Source organism: Maylandia zebra, linkage group LG18 (genome assembly GCF_041146795.1).
Source record: "Maylandia zebra isolate NMK-2024a linkage group LG18, Mzebra_GT3a, whole genome shotgun sequence".
Classification (NCBI taxonomy): Eukaryota; Metazoa; Chordata; class Actinopteri; order Cichliformes; family Cichlidae; genus Maylandia; species Maylandia zebra.
Genome location: NC_135184.1, coordinates 5,885,984 through 5,910,211, shown reverse-complemented (window position 1 = coordinate 5,910,211; position 24,228 = coordinate 5,885,984). Strand labels below are relative to the sequence as shown.

The window sequence follows — 24,228 nt, the reverse complement described above, 5'->3', positions numbered from 1 at the left end:
ATCAGTAGATTTCAGAAATACACTTATGAGGATTATTTTGAAGACATTTTTAGTTTTGTCGCCTTTTCTACCTTCTTCGGTAAAAATGTACCCACTTACGTATTTTCTGTCCTTTGGACATAAATCATGTCCATCTGAAGACGTAATGGCATGTAATCATCAGTTCAGGATTTTTTTCCCTTGTACTGCTACTTATTTAGGCATTAGTTGCAGACATTTGCCAAGCGAAAGATATTTTAAAAGTTAAAGGAATATAGGTAAGTAAAAGCTATTTTTGACATCCAAAGCAGCATGAAGAACAGTCCTGATGCACAGTGCTGTTACAGCGGGTTTGAAACCATCCGTCCATCACTTCTATGTCCTGTTGGTTAGCCATCACCAGTCTGTATCTGGAAGTCCCACAGGGCCTTTGTGAGCTTATCACACTTTCACTCTGAGACTTCAGGCTTTCTGTTTTCATCTTTTTGTTCAATGTTGTCTTTACTAAAGCCAAATATATGTCAATTCAACAGACACGTTATTGTTATTTGGTGCAAGCTGCTTGGGTTGCACATTTTGCTCACTGTTTGAATTTTCCTCCATGTTTCCATGTTCCAGAATGGACAGGGAGGAGTCACGTGACAGCACACTTGGTACATTGTTTTAAATCATCTTAACTTTCTGCTTGTGTTTAGTAGTTAGTGTAGTGGGGGAAATAATTATCTGATCACCCTGCTGAGTTTGTAAGTGGCTCACTAACGAAGAAATGACAAGTCTCTAATTTTTATCATAGTTTAAATTTAATGAAGTGAGACAGCAGATCGACCAAAGATCCAGAAAAACAACTCAAATTACATAAAAGTTGCAAACTGATTTGCATTTCATCCTTTGAAATAAGTATTTGTATTCTTACAACTCAGGAAGAATTCTGGTTTCCACAGATCAATCAATCAATCAATCAATTACAGATGAAGCTGCATATAAAGCACACTTCTCCACAGAATCAATTTCTTCCAATCCAGTCTCTCCAGCACCGCGGGCAAAGACCAAACAGCTGTCAAGGGGCTTCAGGGAGAAGACTGTAGACATGCAGAGGGCTAGAAGACGGTGAGAAAGTGACAACTGCTGGTTTTCTTACAGGGAGTGCAGAATTATTAGGCAAATGAGTATTTTGTCCACATCATCCTCTTCATGCATGTTGTCTTACTCCAAGCTGTATAGGCTCGAAAGCCTACTACCAATTAAGCATATTAGGTGATGTGCATCTCTGTAATGAGAAGGGGTGTGGTCTAATGACATCAACACCCTATATCAGGTGTGCATAATTATTAGGCAACATCCTTTCCTTTGGCAAAATGGGTCAAAAGAAGGACTTGACAGGCTCAGAAAAGTCAAAAATAGTGAGATATCTTGCAGAGGGATGCAGCAGTCTCAAAATTGCAAAGCTTCTGAAGCGTGATCATCGAACAATCAAGCGTTTCATTCAAAATAGTCAACAGGATCGCAAGGAGCGTGTGGAAAAACCAAGGCACAAAATAACTGCCCATGAACTGAGAAAAGTCAAGCGTGCAGCTGCCAAGATGCCACTTGCCATCAGTTTGGCCATATTTCAGAGCTGCAACATCACTGGAGTGCCCAAAAGCACAAAGTGTGCAATACTCAGAGACATGGCCAAGGTAAGAAAGGCTGAAAGACGACCACCACTGAACAAGACACACAAGCTGAAACGTCAGGACTGGGCCAAGAAATATCTCAAGACTGATTTTTCTAAGGTTTTATGGACTGATGAAATGAGAGTGAGTCTTGATGGGCCAGATGGATGGGCCCGTGGCTGGATTGGTAAAGGGCAGAGAGCTCCAGTCCGACTCAGACGCCAGCAAGGTGGAGGTGGAGTACTGGTTTGGGCTGGTATCATCTAAGATGAGCTTGTGGGGCCTTTTCGGGTTGAGGATGGAGTCAAGCTCAACTCCCAGTCCTACTGCCAGTTTCTGGAAGACACCTTCTTCAAGCAGTGGTACAGGAAGAAGTCTGCATCCTTCAAGAAAAACATGATTTTCATGCAGGACAATGCTCCATCACACACGTCCAAGTACTCCACAGCGTGGCTGGCAGGAAAGGGTATAAAAGAAGAAAAACTAATGACATGGCCTCCTTGTTCACCTGATCTGAACCCCATTGAGAACCTGTGGTCCATCATCAAATGTGAGATTTACAAGGAGGGAAAACAGTACACCTCTCTGAACAGTGGGAGGCTGTGGTTGCTGCTGCACGCAATGTTGATGGTGAACAGATCAAAACACTGACAGAATCCATGGATGGCAGGCTTTTCAGAATCAGAATCAGAATGGGGTTTATTGCCAAATGTTGAGCAGGTTTACAACATTAGGAAATTGCTGCGGTGCTTCAGTGCAAACATGCTGTCATAAATAGCACTTAAATAGACATGGAAAAAAATAAAAGTAGGGATAAGAATTAAAAGTGCTACGTGGAAAGATATGTGCATGAGATATACATGAGATATATACATGAGAATAAGAATTAAGAGTGCTACGTTGAAAGATATATACATGAGTGCAGGTGGTGATCAGTGCCAAACATAGAATGATGCAGTGACACAGCGTAGGGTCCTTTTGAGTGTCCTTGCAAAGAAAGGTGGCTATATTGGTCGCTGATTTGTTTTTGTTTTGTTTTTGAATGTCAGAAATGTATATTTGTGAATGTGGAGATGTTATATTGGTTTCACTGGTAAAAATAAATAATTGAAATGGGTATATATTTGTTTTTTGTTCAGTTGCCTAATAATTATGCACAGTAATAGTCACCTGCACACACAGATATCCCCCTAAAATAGCTAAAACTAAAAACAAACTAAAAACTACTTCCAAAAACATTCAGCTTTGATATTAATGAGTTTTTTGGGTTCATTGAGAACATGGTTGTTAAGAGATTTTTCTACATTATACAATATAACCAAATCTCTATAATACAATATAATCAAGTGTGCCTTATATTCTGTGTGTTCATATATTTTCACATAACCAAGCTTATTGTTAAAGAGAACATAATGCATTCCTTACCTCAGTGTGTGATGTCAGATAAGCATGATATACTTCTGCATTGTTATTTTCAGTGTATGTGTGCAAGGTCAGATAAGCTGAGATAATGCCTGACCTCTCCCTTTTCAGTTAAAAGAGGAAGTACTATGTAACTGACTTTCACTATAAATAAAGCAAGCAAGCCTGCACTCGGTGTGTGTGTCTTCTCAGAGACATTCACCCGTGCGCACGTTTCTAATACTCTCTGAGTCGGTCTACAGTGTCTCATTTCTCTTACTTGTGTTTGAACAAATGTCTACCCCTGACAATGGTTGTTGTTCAATAATAAAATTATTCCTCAAAAATACAACTTGCCTAATAATTCTGCACTCCCTGTATTTTGAAGTGGCAGAAATATAAAATGATCATCGGTCACCCTCTGTTCGGCATCCTTGAGGATCTTACTTCATTGGGTGATAATGATCACTAGCTTGTTAATGAGCTGAAGGCAGTTACACAATCAGCAACACATTACGCCCTAATGCACTGAAATCTTGCAGGGCATACAAGAAGAAATATGTACAGGCCGATCTTAGATTTGCTTAATAAGCATCTAAATTGTTAAAAGAAGGTGTAGGAGAAAGGGCTGTGGTCAGATGAACCAAAATTGAATTCAGGGCATTTTTGACCCAACGTGTTTGAAGGAAGAATAATGCTGAATATGATCCAAAGAACACCATCCCAAAAGTCAAGTATGGAGGTGGAAACATTATGTTTTGGAGTTTTTTTTCTGCTAAGGGAGAAGGGTGACTTTAAGGAGCCATTGGACGAGGCCATGTACCATACAAGAACCTCCTGAAAAAGAAAAGATGATGCATGGTTCTTCCTATATGACAGCAAAGAAGTGGCTAAAGAAGAGGCTCATTGACGTCATGGGGTTTATTACCTAGTTTTCAGACCTCAGTTCTATATTCTTCCTTCTGTGAAGGAAGCTAAAACCTTGAGTTGCCAAAAAACTAAAGGATTTAGAGTTGCTGTAAAGAGTGGTCCAAAATCCCCCCTGAGATACGCGCAAACCAGCTGACCAACTACAAGAAACGTCTAACTGCTGTGCTTGCAGAAAGGGTTTCTCCACAGAGTACTAAGTCATGTTTGCTTGCAATGACATGCAAATTGCTTTATAACATTTATGTAATGTGTTTTTTCTGAAATTTGGTTGAATTGAAACGACCAAAGAAATTAGAGAGTGTTTATTTCTTATGCAAATGAGCAAACTTTTAGCAAATAATTATTTCCCCCACTGTATTTACAGCCTGCTGGGGAGTTTCTGCTGCTGATTCTGGGAGTTTCTCATACTTCATTAGTTTTCTTTTCTTTTCTTTGTCACTGCAGCTCTTTTACCGCTCGTTCTTGGGGCCAACCTCTGCCATAAAATCAAACTGAGTAAAGGTAAACTCAGGGCAGCATCATCATCTCCTAAAGCTCATTTGATGGTGGCCAGCTAGTGGTGTGCATCACTGCTGATTGAAGCCAGAGCACGAAAACACATTAGGAAAAAGAGCTGATAAGACCGATTCATTAGCATTTAGATAGCTCTGTCATTAACTAAAAGGAGACTTTTAATAAAAATTCACTTGCTGTTATTTATTTATTTATTTATTGCTATTCATTTATGCCAGAACTTATATACAGAAGTGTTTCTGCATTACTTTTTTTGGTTTTTGGTTTTTACTCAAACACTTCCTTGTGCTTGTTTGTATTGTTGGAACTTTCTCGTTGATCCTTTTGCTGAAAGAACATCAAAAAGGACAGAATTCTTTGTCTCTTGAATAAAATAAGTTCATCAACCATGATCTGCAGATTTAAGATCCTCACGTGGACAATCCAGAGAATATCAAACCAGTGGAAGAAAAATCAAATATCCTATGAAAATTTCAGACACTACCTCAGCAATTTGTTTGCTGTTTGCAGAGCTGTGTGTTGAAAGAGTAATGCCCTTGTTTGCATTTCCTTTGGCTAACTTGAGTTAGTCATTATCATCTACCGATTAGAGTAGATTCTGGATCTGCATCATGCTGGAGGCAGCTTTGTGGAGAAGCAGCTGTCATCGAACCAATTAGTGCATCTGCTATAACACAGGTGGTGTCTGCTTTAGTTACGATAGTGGTGTCGTTTGGTCCAGACCAAATATTTCATGAGACATTTGTGAGATTGCCGTGAGACTTAGTGGACGTAAAACAGGTCACCAGGGCTTAGTTCAGTTCAGTGTTTTACATAGCTAAATCATAACATTACCTCAGTGAAATATACTTAAAAGGACAAAGATACTTATAATATAAAATGAAACCAATCAATTTAATGAGTTGGCACCCAGTTCCCTGCCTTGTTCACACTCCACCAGCACTACATTTTCAGTTTGAGCTTTTATTGACATATCACCGCAGCAGCGAGATGGGTGGCGTGAGATTTCTTACAGACATTCAAATACCAGGAAAACTAATAAGCACTAAAAACAGAATGCTTTGTGTTGAGGACTAATCAGCAAAAGAACTGGACTGTCATAATGTGCAGGATAATAAGATGCAGGAAGCAAGTGAATTAACACAAGAAGAGACGTTTTTTAGGCCAGCCGCCAGTGCATAAAGTCTAAAACATGAAGCCAAAACCAGAAGAAGTCACAGAAGAAACAGAAGGAGACGACACCAGGCAGGATAACACACATCATGACAAAGGGTAAAGGCAAGACAACACTTTATATATACACACACAGGGTGATCAGGTTAATAAAGATAGCTGGCACACTTTACTGAAGTGGGTTTTACTGTGATGTTTAACATTTTCTCCTGTTGATGCAGTAGTAGATAAATCAATTTTCTCCTGCTGATTTTCTCCTAGAGGAATAATTTTATCTCACATTATCTTATGTTGCACTTGATTCGTGTAGTGCATGTATCCACTGGCTTTAACACCAATCACTTAGTGTGCAGTGGACCAAAAATTACAACAAAAGTATGTTAAGCTCTGCACACTGGCAGAGAGACGAGAGAGACCGAGGGAAACACGAGGAGTTTATTTCTCACTTTCCATAGGAAGAGTAACATGTGTGCTAGCGAGAGATTACTCAGTCACACCTGACCTTGTTCCCAAAGCTTAATTTGTGGATGTAGGTGCATCGATATCAATTGCAAAGATAAAACAGTATTAAGTCTGGTTCTTTATTCCTGATTTCCTCTATTCTTATGCTGCTTGCATATGTGCTTTAAGACACTTGAGCACTGGCCCCTCTTTTCAAACCTTGGGTGTTTTCTAATTTCTTTTAAGTTTGTCCTAAAGAAATTTTTTAAAATGCTGCAAACTTTTGAAGATAACACACCATGGGTCTATGTGAGGTTAGAAATGTTAAACCACGTGCACATATTGTTTTCTGTGTCTGGCTGCCCAGCATGTCCAGACTCTGCTGTATCTTCATCGCGGTAAACTCATTAATTCGACTTCTTTGTGTCGCACTGTCTAGTTGTTGTATACTTTCCAGCCTGCTGAGTAAGTGAGTGAGCAAATGGTGTGCTATTGGATTTGACATGCCCTGCAATGAAGGTCACAAGCACTTAGCCTGAAATTGACATGAAAATTTCCAAGGTGTCACCGTGTTCCCCGTCCATCCAGTGGAGTTTTTGTTTTCAGCATTTGTCCGACATACATACAAACTTCTGTAACATGGAGCATTTGAACTGTCTGGAGCAACTATGATGAATATGTCAGCCGAGCTGTAAAGTATGCTATTCATGCTGCATGTCCATGCACAGCTCTCAGACAGGTGTGGGAACAAGGACCTTACAGGTCCAGTAAGATAGTTACTGCTTATTTATTGTAGTCGTAAATATACATTGATTTAGTGTGTGGTTATGTCTTCCCAACAAATTGATGCACAGTCATAAACTTTGTGTAACCTCTGATGTGTGTGCATAAACATGGCGATATTGTTGTGATTACTTATTGTCAGGAGATTAGACATGTCAACGAAAACACCAGACATTATGATACAGACTTATCATTTGCACCGATGTTTTTTCTAAATTTTATACACGAAAATTGAGCGCAAGAGCCCTCGGTGCACCTGCTCACTGCTGAAGTCAAAGTAAACCTTATTGTCATCTCCGCTACATACAGTCCAGTATATAGAGAGACGAGACGAGGCTCCAGTTACAGCAGTGCAAGTAAACAAACAATAAATATAAGAAGAGTAAGAGGGAGTGTTCGCCCAGGGCGCCAAACCTGCTACTGACTGTACCTTTAATATGTCTTCAGAAGATGAAAAAGCAGAGAGGAAAGAGTTGGCAGACTAAAATGGAAGAAGAAGCGGTTCTGGTTGGAGCACATTAAAGCGACACCTGACATAAATCGACTTACCTGAGTGTGTGAGAGACAAACCGAAGAAGACCAAACCAAAACCATGTCTCCATCCGGACATTAAAATCATTTTTTTTCAGATGTAAATGGGTGACAGTTTTGCTGGCAGCTGTAACAACAGTTCAGTCTGGTGTATATCCATTTCTTAGAGTTTATCCATTACCTAAACAACTGCTGGCAAGCAAAAAGGCTCTGATGAAAAAGGAAATGATGTGCTGCCTGATATCACCCATTAGTTAGAAGCTTCAAGCTGAGCCTTGTCACTGTTGCCATGTTGGTATTAGGAATGATTAAATAACCCGCTGTAATATAGAGCTTACTGATAACTGAGAGACACTACAAGCTCATACAGTACCAAGCTAGCCTCACCTTTCATCATATCCTGCTTGATTGTGTGTTTACATGGAACCATGATTTACAAAATTAACATAATGTTGGATTTGGATTTTCTAGCCAAAGTGCTTATGTAATATAAAAACATTTCAAAGATACGTAGTGAAATAAAAAAAGTTAAAGGTTTCGTCACTCATGGACTTTTTTCTTCCTTTTTTGGACTCATCAGCACGAGTGGTGTGGGAATGTTTTTGAACTGTCTACTGATTCAGTAAAATGACTCGATGTTACAATCCCTAATAATGCATTGCTTTAAATGGAGAAAATCTTGAGGGATGGCTGTTATGAGGAAAGGCAGCCCAGAAACTTTACCAGTGGCACACATCGTTGTGTGCCTAAACTTTCGGTCTTTCACCCAAGCTAATCTGCTAAGCTAAGACTTTCTATTTGTGTGTTTTCTGGTATATTTGTTCATTCATGAGGTGTAAGAACTGTCAAAGACATGCTGATGGGAATACTCAAGCGTTTACTATGTTTTGTACAACTTTTATTGGTTTCCACCTTTACATACATATCAAATGTTTCTGTGTGTTTGACCTCACCCTTTGTCCAGTAAATGAAGTGTTTGGTTTTAGTCACATTACCGACAACTTTCTGAAACACGTCCGTCATTCCCACGTTCATTTTTTGCTGCGTTCATCTCAGCTAATTTGGTTTGACAGGAGACTTTTGAGGATCTCTGAGTTTGTTTTTGAATAATAATCTATTGCTCACATTTGGATAATATTCTGTGTTTGATGCGTCAAATCGCAGTTCAGCTGCCACTTCAAGCTCATAGTTGTGTAAGTCTGTGTGCATGCTTGTGTGTGCTGTCTGGATGATGCCCAGCCTTGCTTCATGCCAGGGGATAAAAAGCTGCAGCCTCTATGGGAGATTTTGATTGAGTGATGGACATTGGGAGCTGTTTAAAAACTGTTGATCCTATTAAAGAGCAAAATAAGAGAAATGACACGTAGTCGTAAAATACTTGAATTGGATATTTTACTCTGAGGTAAATCTATATTCAAAGTGATATGAATAAAACTTTGCACAAGTGTTAAAATTTAAAGTGTTTTATTTGTGCTGACTCAGTAAAAGCAACAAATTAATTGTTAATGGTAGTTTTTCTGTGTTGTTGATGCAAGAACTTTACTCGTGTAACTGCAGTAACGAGGCTGTGGAGTTTACATGAGTCAGTGATACTACTAAAATCAGATCAGACACAGACACAGTGCAGAACATGTTTGATTACAGGTGCTATTATGACTTAAAATATAGAAGATGGTTATTCATTTGTCATGTGCCGTTTGGCTCGATCACAATTTCCTCCTCAGGATTTACGCGCTGTTGATTCATGTGCCTCTCCTCTGTTTAAACACACACAAATATTAAGAGAGGGAGTGCTGGCTGGTTGGTTTAAGCAGCTTATCTTGACCTTCTGTTCATCTGTCTATCATAACCCTCGCTCTCCTCTGTGTATGAGCTTATAACACTTTCATCCATCTCTAACGAACGTGAAGAAAAATGCAAACACATTGTGTAAAATAAATGTTGCAAATGGTTTGGAATAATATCAGTTTTTGGCAGTGTTGTAAAATGACTGTCTTCTGAACTCTGCACATAGAGTTTACGCTACCATCCTATTTTATGTTAGGGTGGATTTTTGCTGGACTGGCTCCAGGCCCATTGCAACGCTGCACTGGATAAACAGTTAGGAAAATAGATGGATGGACTTACAGTGGGGCAAAAAAGTATTTGGTCAGCCACCGATTGTGCAAGTTCCCCCACCTAAAATGATGACAGAGGTCAGTAATTTGCACCAGAGGTACACTTCAACTGTGAGAGACAGAATGTGAAAAAAAAAATCCATGAATCCACATGGTAGGATTTGTAAAGAATTCATTCGTAAATCAGGGTGGAAAATAAGTATTTGGTCAATAACAAAAATACAACTCAATACTTTGTAACATAACCTTTGTTGGCAATAACAGAGGTCAAACGTTTACTATAGGTCTTTACCAGGTTTGCACACACAGTAGCTGGTATTTTGACCCATTCCTCCATGCAGATCTTCTCGAGAGCAGTGATGTTTTGGGGCTGTCGCCGAGCAACACGGACTTTCAACTCCCGCCACAGATTTTCTATGGGGTTGAGGTCTGGAGACTGGCTAGGCCACTCCAGGACTTTCAAATGCTTCTTACGGAGCCACTCCTTTGTTGCCCGGGCGGTGTGTTTTGGATCATTGTCATGTTGGAAGACCCAGCCTCGTTTCATCTTCAAAGTTCTCACTGATGGAAGGAGGTTTTGGCTCAAAATCTCACGATACATGGCCTCATTCATTCTGTCCTTAACACGGATCAGTCGTCCTGTCCCCTTGGCAGAAAAACAGCCCCATAGCATGATGTTTCCACCCACATGCTTCACAGTAGGTATGGTGTTCTTGGGATGCAACTCAGTATTCTTCTTCCTCCAAACACGACGAGTTGAGTTTATACCAAAAAGTTCTACTTTGGTTTCATCTGACCACATGACATTCTCCCAATCCTCTGCTGTATCATCCATGTGCTCTCTGGCAAACTTCAGACGGGCCTGGACATGCACTGGCTTCAGCAGCGGAACACGTCTGGCACTGCGGGATTTGATTCCCTGCCGTTGTAGTGTGTTACTGATGGTGACCTTTGTTACTTTGGTCCCAGCTCTCTGCAGGTCATTCACCAGGTCCCCCCGTGTGGTTCTGGGATCTTTGCTCACCGTTCTCATGATCATTTTGACCCCACGGGATGAGATCTTGCGTGGAGCCCCAGATCGAGGGAGATTATCAGTGGTCTTGTATGTCTTCCATTTTCTGATGATTGCTCCCACAGTTGATTTTTTCACACCAAGCTGCTTGCCTATTGTAGATTCACTCTTCCCAGTCTGGTGCAGGTCTACAATACTTTTCCTGGTGTCCTTCGAAAGCTCTTTGGTCTTGGCCATGGCGGAGTTTGGAGTCTGACTGACTGTTTGAGGCTGTGGACAGATGATGAGTTCAAACAGGTGCCATTCATACAGGTAACGAGTGGGGGACAGAAAAGCTTCTTACAGAAGACGTTACAGGTCTGTGAGAGCCAGAGATTTTCCTTGTTTGAGGTGACCAAATACTTATTTTCCACCCTAATTTACGAATAAATTATTTACAAATCCTACCATGTGGATTCATGGATTTTAAGTGAGAAGTTTGCACAATTATTTCAGAAACATAAGTCATTCATACAATCTGCTAATGGTCATTATGGTCATTGTTCTTTTAGTTTTGGTTATTTTTGTAAAGCGCTATACAAATACAGGCCATTTACCATTTTTGTGAGTGCATAACCATGGCCTCAAATCATGAAATTTTGCACACATATCAGGTCTGGTGATATTCATGCATTTCATGGGTTTTGCACAAGGGGGTTGCAAAATATGCCTGAGAAACATACTTTGAATTGAAATTTGGTACACATGTACACATGTAACGTCCCACAATGTACAGAAACATCTCTGGGACCTCTGATTATTCAGCACAAAATTTGCAGTGATTCAGACATACATTGTCCAATCTGGTCCTGGTATAAACGATGTATGACGATATTTAATGAAATGACAGTTTTTACACTTTAATCCACTGATCCGAGCAGTTTGATCAAAGCCACCAACAACTTACCGCCTTATCTGATTTGCCACAAACTATCTATGTGCGACAGTTGTAGCAATCCTTTGATGTACTCCTCACAGGTTGATCACGTCCACCTTAAAAGTAATCTAAATAAAGTTCAGATCTTAATATGTTATGTGAAGGCTGTGTGCAGGCAGGAGTGGACCCAATTAATTGGGTTAATAGTTAGTTAATATTTTCTCTGAATGCGGGACGATTATGTTTGTACGGGACGGTTGGCAACTCTACTAACTAACCTTATGAATTAAATAAAGTTCACTATCAGTAAGATCATAGCACCTGCCCAGCTGTATAGAAACTCCGTCATGCTAGCTAGTACGCAGTACGAGTTATTGTAACTGACTGTAAGAAGTCAGCACAACGAAAATAAACTCCACCTAAACTTGGTTTATATCTGACCCAGATAGACTGCAGGTCATAACTTCTTACCTGAAGTTCAGTTCACCTGGCACTCGGACCGGCGGCCGCCTCGGGTCTCTGCTCCTCCTGCCTCCCCTTTCCCTCATCCACCTGCTGGCCTCTGTGGAAGCGCCGCCATAGCCACCACCAAACAACTGAGTTATTTTTACACATCGGCCAGCATCTGGACAAACCTTCGATTGTTTAGACCTGTAAAAACGAAAAATCACCATCGGCCCGATGGCCAGTCCAGCTATGCTGACAATGCAAAACTGCGAAAAGTAAGGAGACAAACTAATTGACCTTTAGTCATAGTCGTGGTGCCACCTAGTGACAACAGGAAGTTATGTTTGCTGACAATATAAAGATTTACTGCATAACATTTTCATTGAGGGTTTCAGATGTGATATGAAGCAATATGACAAATAATAACTGGAAATTCTCCAGAGCCACCTAATGAGAACACAAAGTGATAAACTCATTTATTCCACAGTCAATTAAATTTCATTAAAGTGACTGCATGAGATGCCTCTACTGCAACACGATCCGCTGGCATTTCTCCTCAACCACAGCGTGCCTGAGCGTGACGTATACCAAGGTGCCAGAGTCCTCATTGCTCCTTGTAGTTTTATTTACAAGTGTCTTCTCTTAAGCAGCAGCAGATCTGGATTGTGTATATGCAGGAGCTTGCTTGCACGTGCACAGTGGACATGAGGGGATTGTCTGCCATTAAAGCATTATTCTGTCAGATGGATGTAAAAAGAAAATGCAAATAAATTCCAAAAAGTTTCTTGGTAGCTGCTAATATAGTTGTTGCCACGTGTGTAAGAAAATGTGTTAAAGACAGTGTATAACAGTTTTCATCTTTGTTGATATGGACACCTGATTTCCTTCACACTCTCAGACTGTTTTAAGGTTGACATAGCCTAAATATTTAATCTACAATTTGTATTCTTTTTATTGCTTCCACTGCAGGTTGACGGCCGACATCCAACCTGTAACTTCCTGCTGGAGGTGGAGAGAGACCAGGCCGAGTGCATAAAGAAGCTGAGGGAGAAGCAGGCCAACAGCAGCTATAAAGGTCACAATCACTCAAAGCACAACTGTTAGAAACCAGATATCTTCTAACAGTAACTTGGAAAAACTTTGTGTAGCTGGACAGAATCTTTAAATCTGGCTTGTTTCAAGCATTAACGTGGCCGTTGTGGCTCCACGGCTCATGCTAACGTTGCCTTTCCCCCGACAACAGGTGTTTGAGGAAATACCAAAATTAGCTCCCTCGATCATCCATTATGCTGACTGCATTAGGGATCAACATCTGGTGCAACTGATCTAATTATCCTGCGTATTCATTCATGCACACCGGTTTGCTAACACCTGTGGCTGTGGAAAGCTTTCACTCTGCAGACCGAGTCTCTAAATACTAAAGGAAAGAAAATGAGATAATTCATGGGAAGCAGCACAAATTGTGTAGATGTTAATTAACAGTGTTTTCTGTTTTATAAGCCATGACATCCTGATAGGTTATGAACCTTCAGTGAAAGGCTGATAAACCCAAAGGTGAACTATGAGTGTCATGCTGCTGTAATAAAATCAGCTTATATAAGCTTAAAAGCTTATATAAATAAGCTTTATAAAGATTATGATCTATTTTAAGATGGTCAACATGAATGTAAGGTTTATCATAACTCACTTTGCATTAGTTTTGCACATTGCTATACTGCCCAGCCTTTAAGACTGTCATTAATTAAAAGGCAGGAGTTATACTGGATCATGTCTCCTGTGGGAAGAGGAAATGTCAGCAGACGGGATGAGAATGTGACAAGCATTGCATCTCGTTTTATAGACTTTTCTTTAACATTACAAATAAAATGTTATTTTTACAGGCTGTCCTCTGTATGTGAGTGATATCAAACAGCATCATAGCCAATGGAGTTAAGTTTCTGATGTGCTCTTTGTAATTTATACTTGGGACAAAGTTTCAGCATAGCAGACCCTCATCAAGAACATTCACTGTCACATCAAAGAGCCTTGTCTAAGTAAAGTCTTGGTGCACTGCATTTTCCTCCCTAAGTCTTTATAAATTTCTCCTTTCCTTTCTTTATGAAGGTTTTCAAAGTGAAGGAAACGTTATTAGGAAAAAGTGATGGGGGGAATCTTTTGGTCTATTTGACCTCTGGCACGATTTCCAAGATTGTTTTCTGGGACAATTATTTTTGCCACGTTTGCCCTCTTGAATGGTGAGGACACAGAAACTGAAGTCACATCTGCTGGTGCAAACTGTGCTTTCATGTAGTGGCAGCTCTTATTTCTTTGATTCAGGTTTTGACTGGTATAGGAAACATCTTCTTCTATACAAGTGCTAATACTGAGGTTTTGCCTGTTGGTGACACTTCTTGCTGCAGCGAGTATTCGCAGCTTAATGATTGGTATAAATGTTAAAGAGCTGTGGCAACGTCACTGTTTGGAATTTATTTGTATTTTATATTTTTGATTTTTTGCCCAGGATTGATTAAATATCTTTAGTTGTGATAAATTCCTTCATTCTTATCATGAAACTAAAATTATTGCTAACCAGCTAATTTCCTGTCCTTCCTTTCCTTATTTGTAAGCTAACCGGGTTCCACTTGCAAAAGTTATTCATATCATTGATATCATTCAGCTACTTATATAGTGTGTCTCTTGTATTGTAGTTGAACAACTCCAGCTCCAATGCAGCGTTTAGTACAGCAGTTCTCCTGGCGGTCCTTAGAAGGAAATCCCTCAGGCATTTAGCTATCGGGTTATCAGTAATTTAGTGTTTGCTTTGAGTCAAACTTTCAAATGAACTTTTATAATTATTCATTTTCTTTTTATAAAGTTGAAGTTTTGCTTTTTGTTCCACTGAAATAGGCTCAGATAAAGAGAAAACATTTGCAAAAGTAAACCCTGCAGTCTGAAGGCTGATATGCAAAAGCATGAAGGACCCTGCATACAGTGTGTACATGTAATCACACCATGTGAGAACATGATTAGATCTCATAACGCAGTTTAAGCCCATATTTTGTCTTCTGTCCAGCCATGTTTTCTACACAACATGAAAAGCTTTCGTAAAGGTCACTTAGCTTTCACCGAGTGCACTGAAAATCTGTGCAATCTCTGCAGCTGGGAATGGATTCACACGAAATCATTCCTGAATTAAATCACGACAGATGTGTGATTGTTTCTGCCAAATTCAGGAAAAAAACGAATCACAAATTTAGCCTGTTATCCTGAAGTATAGACTGCTGCTCAAACTTTTGGGTTACTTTGTGATCTACAATAAAAATGACAAATAATCATTTATTTTTGTAAGGGCTGATTTTCTTCCAGTGGCACATTGTGCTACCTAAAATTTAACTTAAATAAATTAAGTTAGTTAAGTGTCTGCAGCCTCAGTGCCTGCGGGTTCAATTATAGTGTTGAAATGGCCAACTATCCATCTAAACTTGAATCAAACAAAACAAAAAAGAAAACAGAGACTTACCCCTCACAGGTCCTGATTGTAATGATTATTAACCTCACTGTTGAATAAAGTTTTGTTTAAGGGCAGTTTCCCATATGAAATATCTTTAATTTCTGTTTTGAGGAAAATTTTAACACAGTAATTGAATCCACAGAGGCTGATGCATGCAATGACCAGATTTAGCCCAGAGGATGATAACCATGGACGTCTGCTGCTCAGGGAGCTGCTGTGGTGGTTCAACAAAAGAGAAACACTTCTTTATTCTTGATCCTTAGAGTTAAACACAGTAGTAAATCTTTTACTATAATAATATATTAACAAGTGCCACCATTAGCCTGTGGGCCACGCTTTGACACCCTGAAATTAGACTGAGATAGGTAAACGTGCAAAGAGTAGAACATAGAGAAGGTTTAAACGCTTGGGGAAAAACATCTGAAGCAACAGACAGTTCACAAGAGAGGTGAAGACGAGAGTGGAGCAGGGCGGAGACGAGTGTCAGGGGTGATTTGTGACAGCAACGAGGCATTTTCTTCAAAAACATTTTCTCCAAAAACACCCAAGCGCTCTTCTGAAACCCAGACTTGCTATTAATTCATTATCATTTGATTACATGAGTTTGTGTGTAAGTTTTTCTGCCAAGGATCCTGCAGGACGCTGTTGTTTATCATTTACAACACAAGCTTGACTTTTATTGATGTGACAAAATAATCTTACCTCAAGGTTTGGTCGGGTCTCTTGTCTGAAGATCGTAAGATATTGCTTCTGGTGGTCTTTAATAATAGTGCTGTCAAGAGGAGCAGGTTTGAAAAATGTTTGAACCGACTGAGAACAAGCCTCTGTTTTGGATATGTACACAACACTGACTGGTAGCTAAGAATTAAACTGCAAAACTTTTGTAATACCCCTTGATTTAAAGCTGAAAGTCTTCAGTTCTTTCACGCATTGATTTCCTTTGAAGTCCTCTGTGGTTGTGTACAAAGACTTCTGCCTTGATGACCTCACTTTGGACATGGCCAGGCTAACAGTTCTGTTCTCTTTTCATCAGTGCTGCATATAAAAGCAGCTCAGCAGTTTTCCCAAATGTTGACTTATGCTTTCAAAATAGCTGATTGGTCTCACCCAGACTTTATCTTCCTACGTGCCCATCTGCAAAAGAGGCTAATTACCACAGAAAATACACCGAATGTGGTCCTCTGATGAAGTTCACAGCTCAGAAAGTACAAGGAGTCGGGAGAAAATTGAAGAGAAAAGCCTTTAAAGAGCTTTTGATTATATATTTTTGTTGAACTAAACTAAGTGTAAAGTAAGCGTTTTTAATGATCCATAAAGAAAAATCCACCACTTTTACATAAAAATAATGAGAAATACTGGACTGAGAGTTGGTGATATAAAAATCTCTAACCTCTTCGCCCCTGAGCCACATGAAACATAGTGAGGGATAGTGAAAAAGTCGAATCATCCGTCATCCGGCCACCGCAGTCAAAAATGTAAACAGATGGAGACAGTTTATGTGTTTGAACCTCAGCTGGGACATACTTAATACAACATTGTAAATCTGGTGATGTATTTTAATGTTCTGAGTGAGTAGTTTCTATGCAAATTGTGTCAGATGTTATAATAATATACAGTACCATTAACGTCAGAACATTTGTAGCACACGTGTTTCAAATTTTGAAGTATATCAATATTAGTCCGACTCCTCCTTTAGTCTGCTTAGAGAGAGGAGGTCCATAAGCTGACCAAAAATTAAAATAAATAAATAAACAAATAAAAGAACTCAGCTGCAGGATAGTCCCCCTCCCCATCTTGATGAATTGAGACTGCGTGGACCACAGATTTGAATTCCTGGAAATCTGCAGAACAGACAGTCTCTCCTGGTCTGCAGGCGCAGCAACTCTTACACTTTCTCAGAATCCTGAAGAAAAGCTCTGGTGACCTTTAACTGCTCCACAATAGGGAGTGTCTTAACATACTGCCTCACATTGTGGTGTGCTGTGGTATGCTGGATGCTCAGTGGTGACTAAAAAAAGGTCTACAGAAGGTCATCGATATGGACTAAAAAATAATTGGCTGTCCTCTTGCCTCTCTCCGAGACACTGGAAACAAAATTCTACTTCTCTAGATCCCAGAGTATTGTTCAGTCTGCTCCCACCTCTCCTGCCACATGTTTGAGTTACATGTCACTCCTCTCTATAATATTTTATTATATTTTATGCAATATGTCACTTCACATGCCAATACCATGATTCGTGCAATAGCCGTGGGCAGGGATACATGTGGTATAGCTACCTCTTTTATATTGTGTACAATTTATTTAAATGCAATTTATACAACATCATATTGCAACAGTGTAACTCTAATGCATGGAGCACGGGTGGCACTCTCATCCAGTCTCATTACATCCTGTATATAATGATGTTTTTTAAACAATAATAAACATCAACTCTGCATGTGTCATTTAAAATGGCAGGATCATTTTATTACATTTAAAAATGGTTTGATTCTGTAGCAACAGGTGAACATTTTTGTGAAGAACCTAAGCTAGGTTTATGCTGCTATTTTAAAAAAAAAAAAAAAAAAAAAAAAAAAAAAAAAAAAAAAAAAGCCCAATATTGTTACTTCCTCGAGTCATGAAATGTCTTAATAGAATAAGAATAATAATCCGATGGGTATTCCTTTCAATCCTCCACTGGGAAATCACCAAAAGTTGATTCTGTTCATCTGGACGTCACAAAACGCAACGTCCAGATGAACAGAATCAACTTTTGGAGATTTACTTTCCTGGATGATTGAGAATGCATCAAGACCCCCTCCACTGGGAAAGTGCAAGCAAGTATACGAGGAATTATGCCGACGTCACACATACACTTACTGACCATTTTGTTAGGTACACCTGTTCTTCTGCTCATTAATGCAAATGTCTAATCAGACAATCACATGGCAGCGACTCAACAGATGTAGGTATGAAGACATGATCAAGACAAGCTGATGAAGTTCAAAACAAGCATAAGAAAGGGCTATAAAGGTGATGTAAGTGACTTGAAAGATGGGCTGGTCCGAGTATTAAAGAACTGTTGATATGTTACGATTTTCCAGCACAACTGTCACTAGGCTTTACTAAGAATCCTCCAAAAAATAGAAACTTTCAGGTAAGTGGCAAAAATACTTTATCAGCTGTAAGAGAAGGACTGCTTTGAGCTGATAGGAATGCAAAATTACTCAAACAACCACTTGCTACAACCAAAGTTTGCAGAAGAGCATCTCTGAATGTGCAACACATTGATCCTTGAAGCAGCAGCAATAGACTGCACCGATTGTCACTGGGTAATCGCTGACACGGGCAGTCTTGTCTGCTAAGAAATGAGAAACTGAGGCTACGGTTCGTAAAGAATCAGCCGAACTGGACAATATAAGGTAATATTTCCTGATCCCATGAGTCTCAATTTGTGCTGCGACTTTCGGATAGTACTATTAGAATTTTCTGTAAACAGCATGAAAGTATGGAGGCCTCCCGCCTTGTACTAAAGAGACAGGCTTTTGGTGGTGTAACGCAATCAATCTCCATCGCTTTTTTTTGCTTTTCTTGACATACTTTGAGCCCCTAAGTACCAACACCATAGCCTACCTGCGTGTTGATGTCCATCCCTTATGACCACAGTGTACCATCTTCTCAGTGAAAGTCACCAGATCCAACAGAAGCACATTTGAAACGTCTCCAGTGATGTTTCTATTAGCCAGAAAATCTTGAGCAAACTTTCCCTTTCCATCATTAAAGTTTAAACTACGCATCTATGTCTAAAATGCACAAAAGTCTGCATGCATAATGCACAGTTTGTCTATGAAAAGCTCATAAAAATATTATTTTGTTATGTTCAAGCCCAAAACAGTTTGCACAGCATTGACGAGTCTGACTTTCCTCATCTGTGATGTGAGTTTGGACGCTCCTGCTGTGTTAATTAAAGCTCAATGACACGAACGAGAACAAAGATTTAACACGGCTGAAAACCTCTGCGGGGTCAAATCTGCTGGGGAGAGCAGTTTTATTATAACTAATCTCTAAGGATCTTATCTGATGCTGTAGCCCCGCTAATGTTTTGACATTTGACCGCTGTGACGACCTCTCTAAAGAACGAGGCATTAAAAAAGAAGACCATTTCCAGAGTGATGACTATTTTTTCATACTTCTTGTTTTAGTTTCATATGCTGCTTTTGCTTACATGTATCCTTAAATCATCTAAGTGATAACAAAGAACCGATTATAAGTAAAACTGTAGTAATAATCAGGACTGTTGCAAGTGTACGTTATTGCAAAGTGTCCATGTGCATGTGTCGATTTTTAAAATGTTTCAAACGTCAGAATGGGAGGAGCTTTATAGAAGGAATAGAAAGGGTCTCATGTATTGCTCAGACCTCCACCCTGGGGCAATGAGCCTTTTACTGTGTGTGCTGCAGTGACCAATCACCAGACCCTTTGTTTCAGGTTGTGCAGCCTCAGCTGCCTTCATTAAACAAACTGCCACATGAAATGAAATAGTTTATTGAACCAGTTGACAAATTAAAACAAAACTGTATGTATCAAATATGAAATATGGAAAATATGGAAAACTGTGCAAAGTACTCCTCAGGCACTTTGAATTCAGCAAGTTTATTGCAAGCCACACTGTGCAGCATGAATCAAATAAACTTGGATACAACAGCAAGTTTGATGTATATTATCAACCATCTTCATTTTTTTGACACTCAGTCTTTAGATGGACAACTTCAAACCTCTTCTAAGTCAACTTGAGCTTGTGGGTTTGAATGCTAAACCAAAGATATGACAGATTCTTTCACACTGGTCATTTTTCATCAGGGGCAGCTTGAAATCACAAAGTCTATAATGTCATGTTGTGATCCCTCACTGACTTGGCCACCACCGAACACATCATTTGTGTCAAAATTGTCTGAAATAAAGTGCCAACCTACTCTGACATTTGCGAGTATTTGGAAACTTTTGCATGTCAAATTGAAGCAAAAATGGAGTTTTAGCAAAGTTTTCCTTCAAAACATGTCTGTAACTGAAGGAGGTTAATGGAATATATTTACCCACTTATACATAAGTCACTTTTAAAAACTCACTGCATGAAATCCAAAAGGCTCAGTCACCCTTTACTTTGTACTGACTGGGAAATTTAAAAAAAAAAGACCATAAAGCAGAGAAAGACGACATCCCTCCAGATGTGTACTGCTGTGCTTTTGCCGCTTGGTCACTTAAAAACTGGTCCTCTGATGTGTTTTTATGAAAGCGCTCAGAGAAAGGATGGATCACTTAGCGGGTAGATGGAGTTTTCTTCATGCACCAATGAGTTCAAATCTGTGTTTGAGCCATTTTACCCAAAGACATTTGTTCTCTCACTCTTTCATCTCTCCTTTTTTGCCCTCTTTTGCTCTCTCTGTCTGTTATTTCCCGTCTTTTACGACTTTTCTTCTCACCGTCACCCCCTCCACCCCCTGGCTGTTCCTCTTTTTAGTACTCTAAAGGAAGGATGGTGTCTGAATTTAGCATTTTCGTCTTGCAGATTATTTACAGAGAGGTCTTGACAAGAATAAGCTTTGGTTCCTACATTTGGAAGCTAGGCCAAATTCACAAAGGAAGGAAATGTAACCATTTCAGAATCAAGGACCCATACATGGGAGACCAGGGCATGCGTTCAGCAGAGGTGGCAACAGTACAAACATTCATCACTAAAGTAAAAGAACAGCGTTAAAAAAAACAAACTGATACTGATTCATCAAAAAGCAGCTCTTCCGCCAAGTATTTTGGACTGCTGAACCTTTACCTTCTATGTTAATAATAATAATTCTTTAATAAATTCCTAGTCGCTTAATAAAATATTAAGGGGCAAGAAACTTCCTTCACATTAATTTCTGATTAGACTGAATGTTTTCAGCTTGAATGTGTGTTACATTGAACACCAGGAGAGAAAAATAGAGCAAAAAAGAAGAAAACGAGCTCTGGTTTCTGTTCACATTGAAGGTGGTTGATTTTACCTCCTCTTCTAGGTAGCTAGATTGTGCCACACCCACAACTTATTCTGCACCTCCAATGCTGTTCCGGATGATTCTGACCCACTTGAATCCCTGCGTATGGTACAATTACTGATGCATAAATTATATGATTTTTCATTTGAATATGTTTCTTTGATCTCTGTCTTTTACGACAGTCGTATGATAAGGACCAAAGTAATGACAGTAAAATACTGTATAAAATAATCAAGTAGAGTACAGATACCTGAAAACCTTCCCATCTCTGGAGTTTTAAACCTTTATAATATAGAAGTTAATAACACATAAGAAAAAGTGAGTCTTTTAACAGGAAACAGACAATTGCACAAAGAGAAAGTCATAATATGACATGAAGGCAAGAAGGATAAATAAATATTGTATGATATGCTGCAATAACATAACAATAAAACAGATAAGGAAAAGACAGGGGAAGTAAAACAGGAAACGCATGTGACGATAAGACAATTAAAGACAGAAAATAAATGTAGAATAGACTCAAAGATGACTGCATAGCAAGAAATAAAGAATCAAAGGAAAGGATTAAATGCAATACAGAAAAAAATAAAACCAATATGAAAGTGAGCATGGAACAAGGAAATGCAACATGAGAAACAGGAAATAATATGAAAAGAAAAAACAAATTGAAAATTGTGAGCTTCAAATTTTCATGTTCTTTCTGTCTTGTTTCACTGTGGATGAAGGTGTTTACAGAGGTGCACTCAATCGGGGAGAAGAGGAGGATTATTTCTGTAGAAGCTCATATCCACCCCCTCTAGTCACACAAACAAGTTAATAAGAAAAACAGATTTAATATGTTATTGTATTAAAAGGTGTGTGTGTGTGTGATGCTCATGCAGCATGGATGTTTAGCAGGGGTGTTGGGGAGGAGGGGTGCGTTTAATAAGCACGCCGTCTCCATTCATCTGTTGCTAAAAAGCCGATATGACTGCTCAGTTTGCCATCAGCACTTTCACACCCATTAAGGCTCACGCTTAAGAGCTTGGAGAGATATTCCAGAGTGGGAGACTGACTTGACCGATTATGCAGACAAAGCTGCGTGAGCTGAGTGACAAATCACTCTGCATTTGCAGCCTCACCTTGTTGGTTGTGACAGATTGCAGATGCAAGCTGTGGAAATGAGCTTCAGGGTGTATAAACTCACTTTTTGAGAAAAAGGGAGGAACTTGGTTATTTTGGAGGCGCTCAGAGTAGAGCTGTTGCTGATGTAGCTTGAAGGTCTGACTGGGCACCTCATGGCATGTCCATTTGGAAGAAGGATTCCCTGGGGAAGACCCAGGACATCCTGGAAGCATTGCATCTCTTGGCTGGTCTGGGAATACCCCAGTATCCCTCCAGTATTGTGGTCTGTATGTCTACCAGTGTTTCTTAACAAATCCGGCTGAAACACCAACATGTTTATGCAATGGTGACCACTCAGTTTGTCTACCTATCTGTAGTCGACTTAATGGGTCTACACCTGAGTATTGGTCAGATTTTAGAAATGAGTTTGTCCTGGATAAGACTGTCTCCAAGCCTCCTTGATCTCTCAGTTAATTTTCTTTCTCATCAGTTTATGCAGCACAGCCAACCAATGGCAGTAAAGTTTATAACTTTATATCGTTATCTGACACATTACAATAATCTTTGTATACCTAACTACCCACCCACCGTTCACAGGCCCTGGATGCAAAGGAGACTGGGACAGCATAGCATGCTGGGAGCGAGCGGAGTTTGGAGAGACCGTGACCATCCCCTGCCCTCGAGTCCTCAGGACTGTGTTTGGCAGAGATGGTGAGTACGGTTAATTCATAAATGAATGTAAAGGATCTCTTTAACTGATGTTTTTGTGTTTCCGCAGATAAATAAGTTGAGGAAAAATGACATTTAAAAGTTCAAATTTTGGTAGCTATTTGCCTAAACTGCTGATCACATGACTATAGTCTTATATTAACATAACACTGGAATGCAGTAACTCACTTAAACCATTGTTATGATTTCTGTGAGTGTACACTTCAGTCTTACTGAGGTCAATTTTGTCATTAGAGTGTATGGGTAACAATTTGTCCTAATCTCCCCTTACACTGAAGGACTGCCATGAAAACACAGACATCAGAGTTAAAGTAAAAACTGATGTGTTTATATATTACTTGAGCATTCTTCTGCTCCATTACTTTTGTTTTGCAGCTGCTTTACAAAAACATTCACACAAAAAACATACAATGAAATTTGGAGCATGAAGAGAAGCAGACCTTTTAAAAATTGTTCTTTTTGTACAGAATTTCTTCCTCCATTTGTTCACTTTCTATGAGGCTGCTCCTGTAATATAATGATATAATGATACCAGGCTTAAATATCTGCAGATAACTTTTCACATTATCTAGAGCTGCACTTAAGTCACTCACCAGATGGGTTCAGCATTAATACTCAAGGCTCTCTGTCCCTGTTTGACATTGTTCATCTCCCAGTTGTGTGAATGTGTGCAGTCAGTGGATTCCCTCCTGAATCCATCAGATTTTCCAGCCAGTGACCAGATGGCAGTTTGGGTTTCCGCTCTGAGTGTGCTCTGATTTACATTGATGACTAAACATTATGCAAGCGCCCAGCGGCTTGTTCGGAGCCAAAGCTCACCCTGACGCTTCCCCTGTCTGGGACAGATACAGACACCCTACAGTTATTACGTTTTACTGAAATGGTAAAGACATCCTTCCTGGAGTTACCGAATACTTTTTTTCTGTCATTTAAACGAAACCAGTGAGAAAGCCATGAATTCAACTTTGAAAGAGAAACTCTTTATTTACTTTTAGTCTACA

The 24,228-nt window shown here is 39.5% G+C and overlaps 1 protein-coding gene across 1 annotated transcript in view; it reads left to right on the top strand.

Annotated features, from left to right (window-relative positions):
* LOC101481408 (vasoactive intestinal polypeptide receptor 2) overlaps positions 1–24,228 on the top strand; it is a 77,233-nt gene that overhangs the window by 17,452 nt on the left and 35,553 nt on the right. Inside the window, exons 2-3 of the mRNA XM_014410203.4 lie at positions 12,865–12,970; positions 23,096–23,209. Of these exons, the coding sequence (XP_014265689.1) occupies positions 12,865–12,970; positions 23,096–23,209 (220 nt within the window). The remainder of the gene's footprint in view (positions 1–12,864; positions 12,971–23,095; positions 23,210–24,228) is intronic.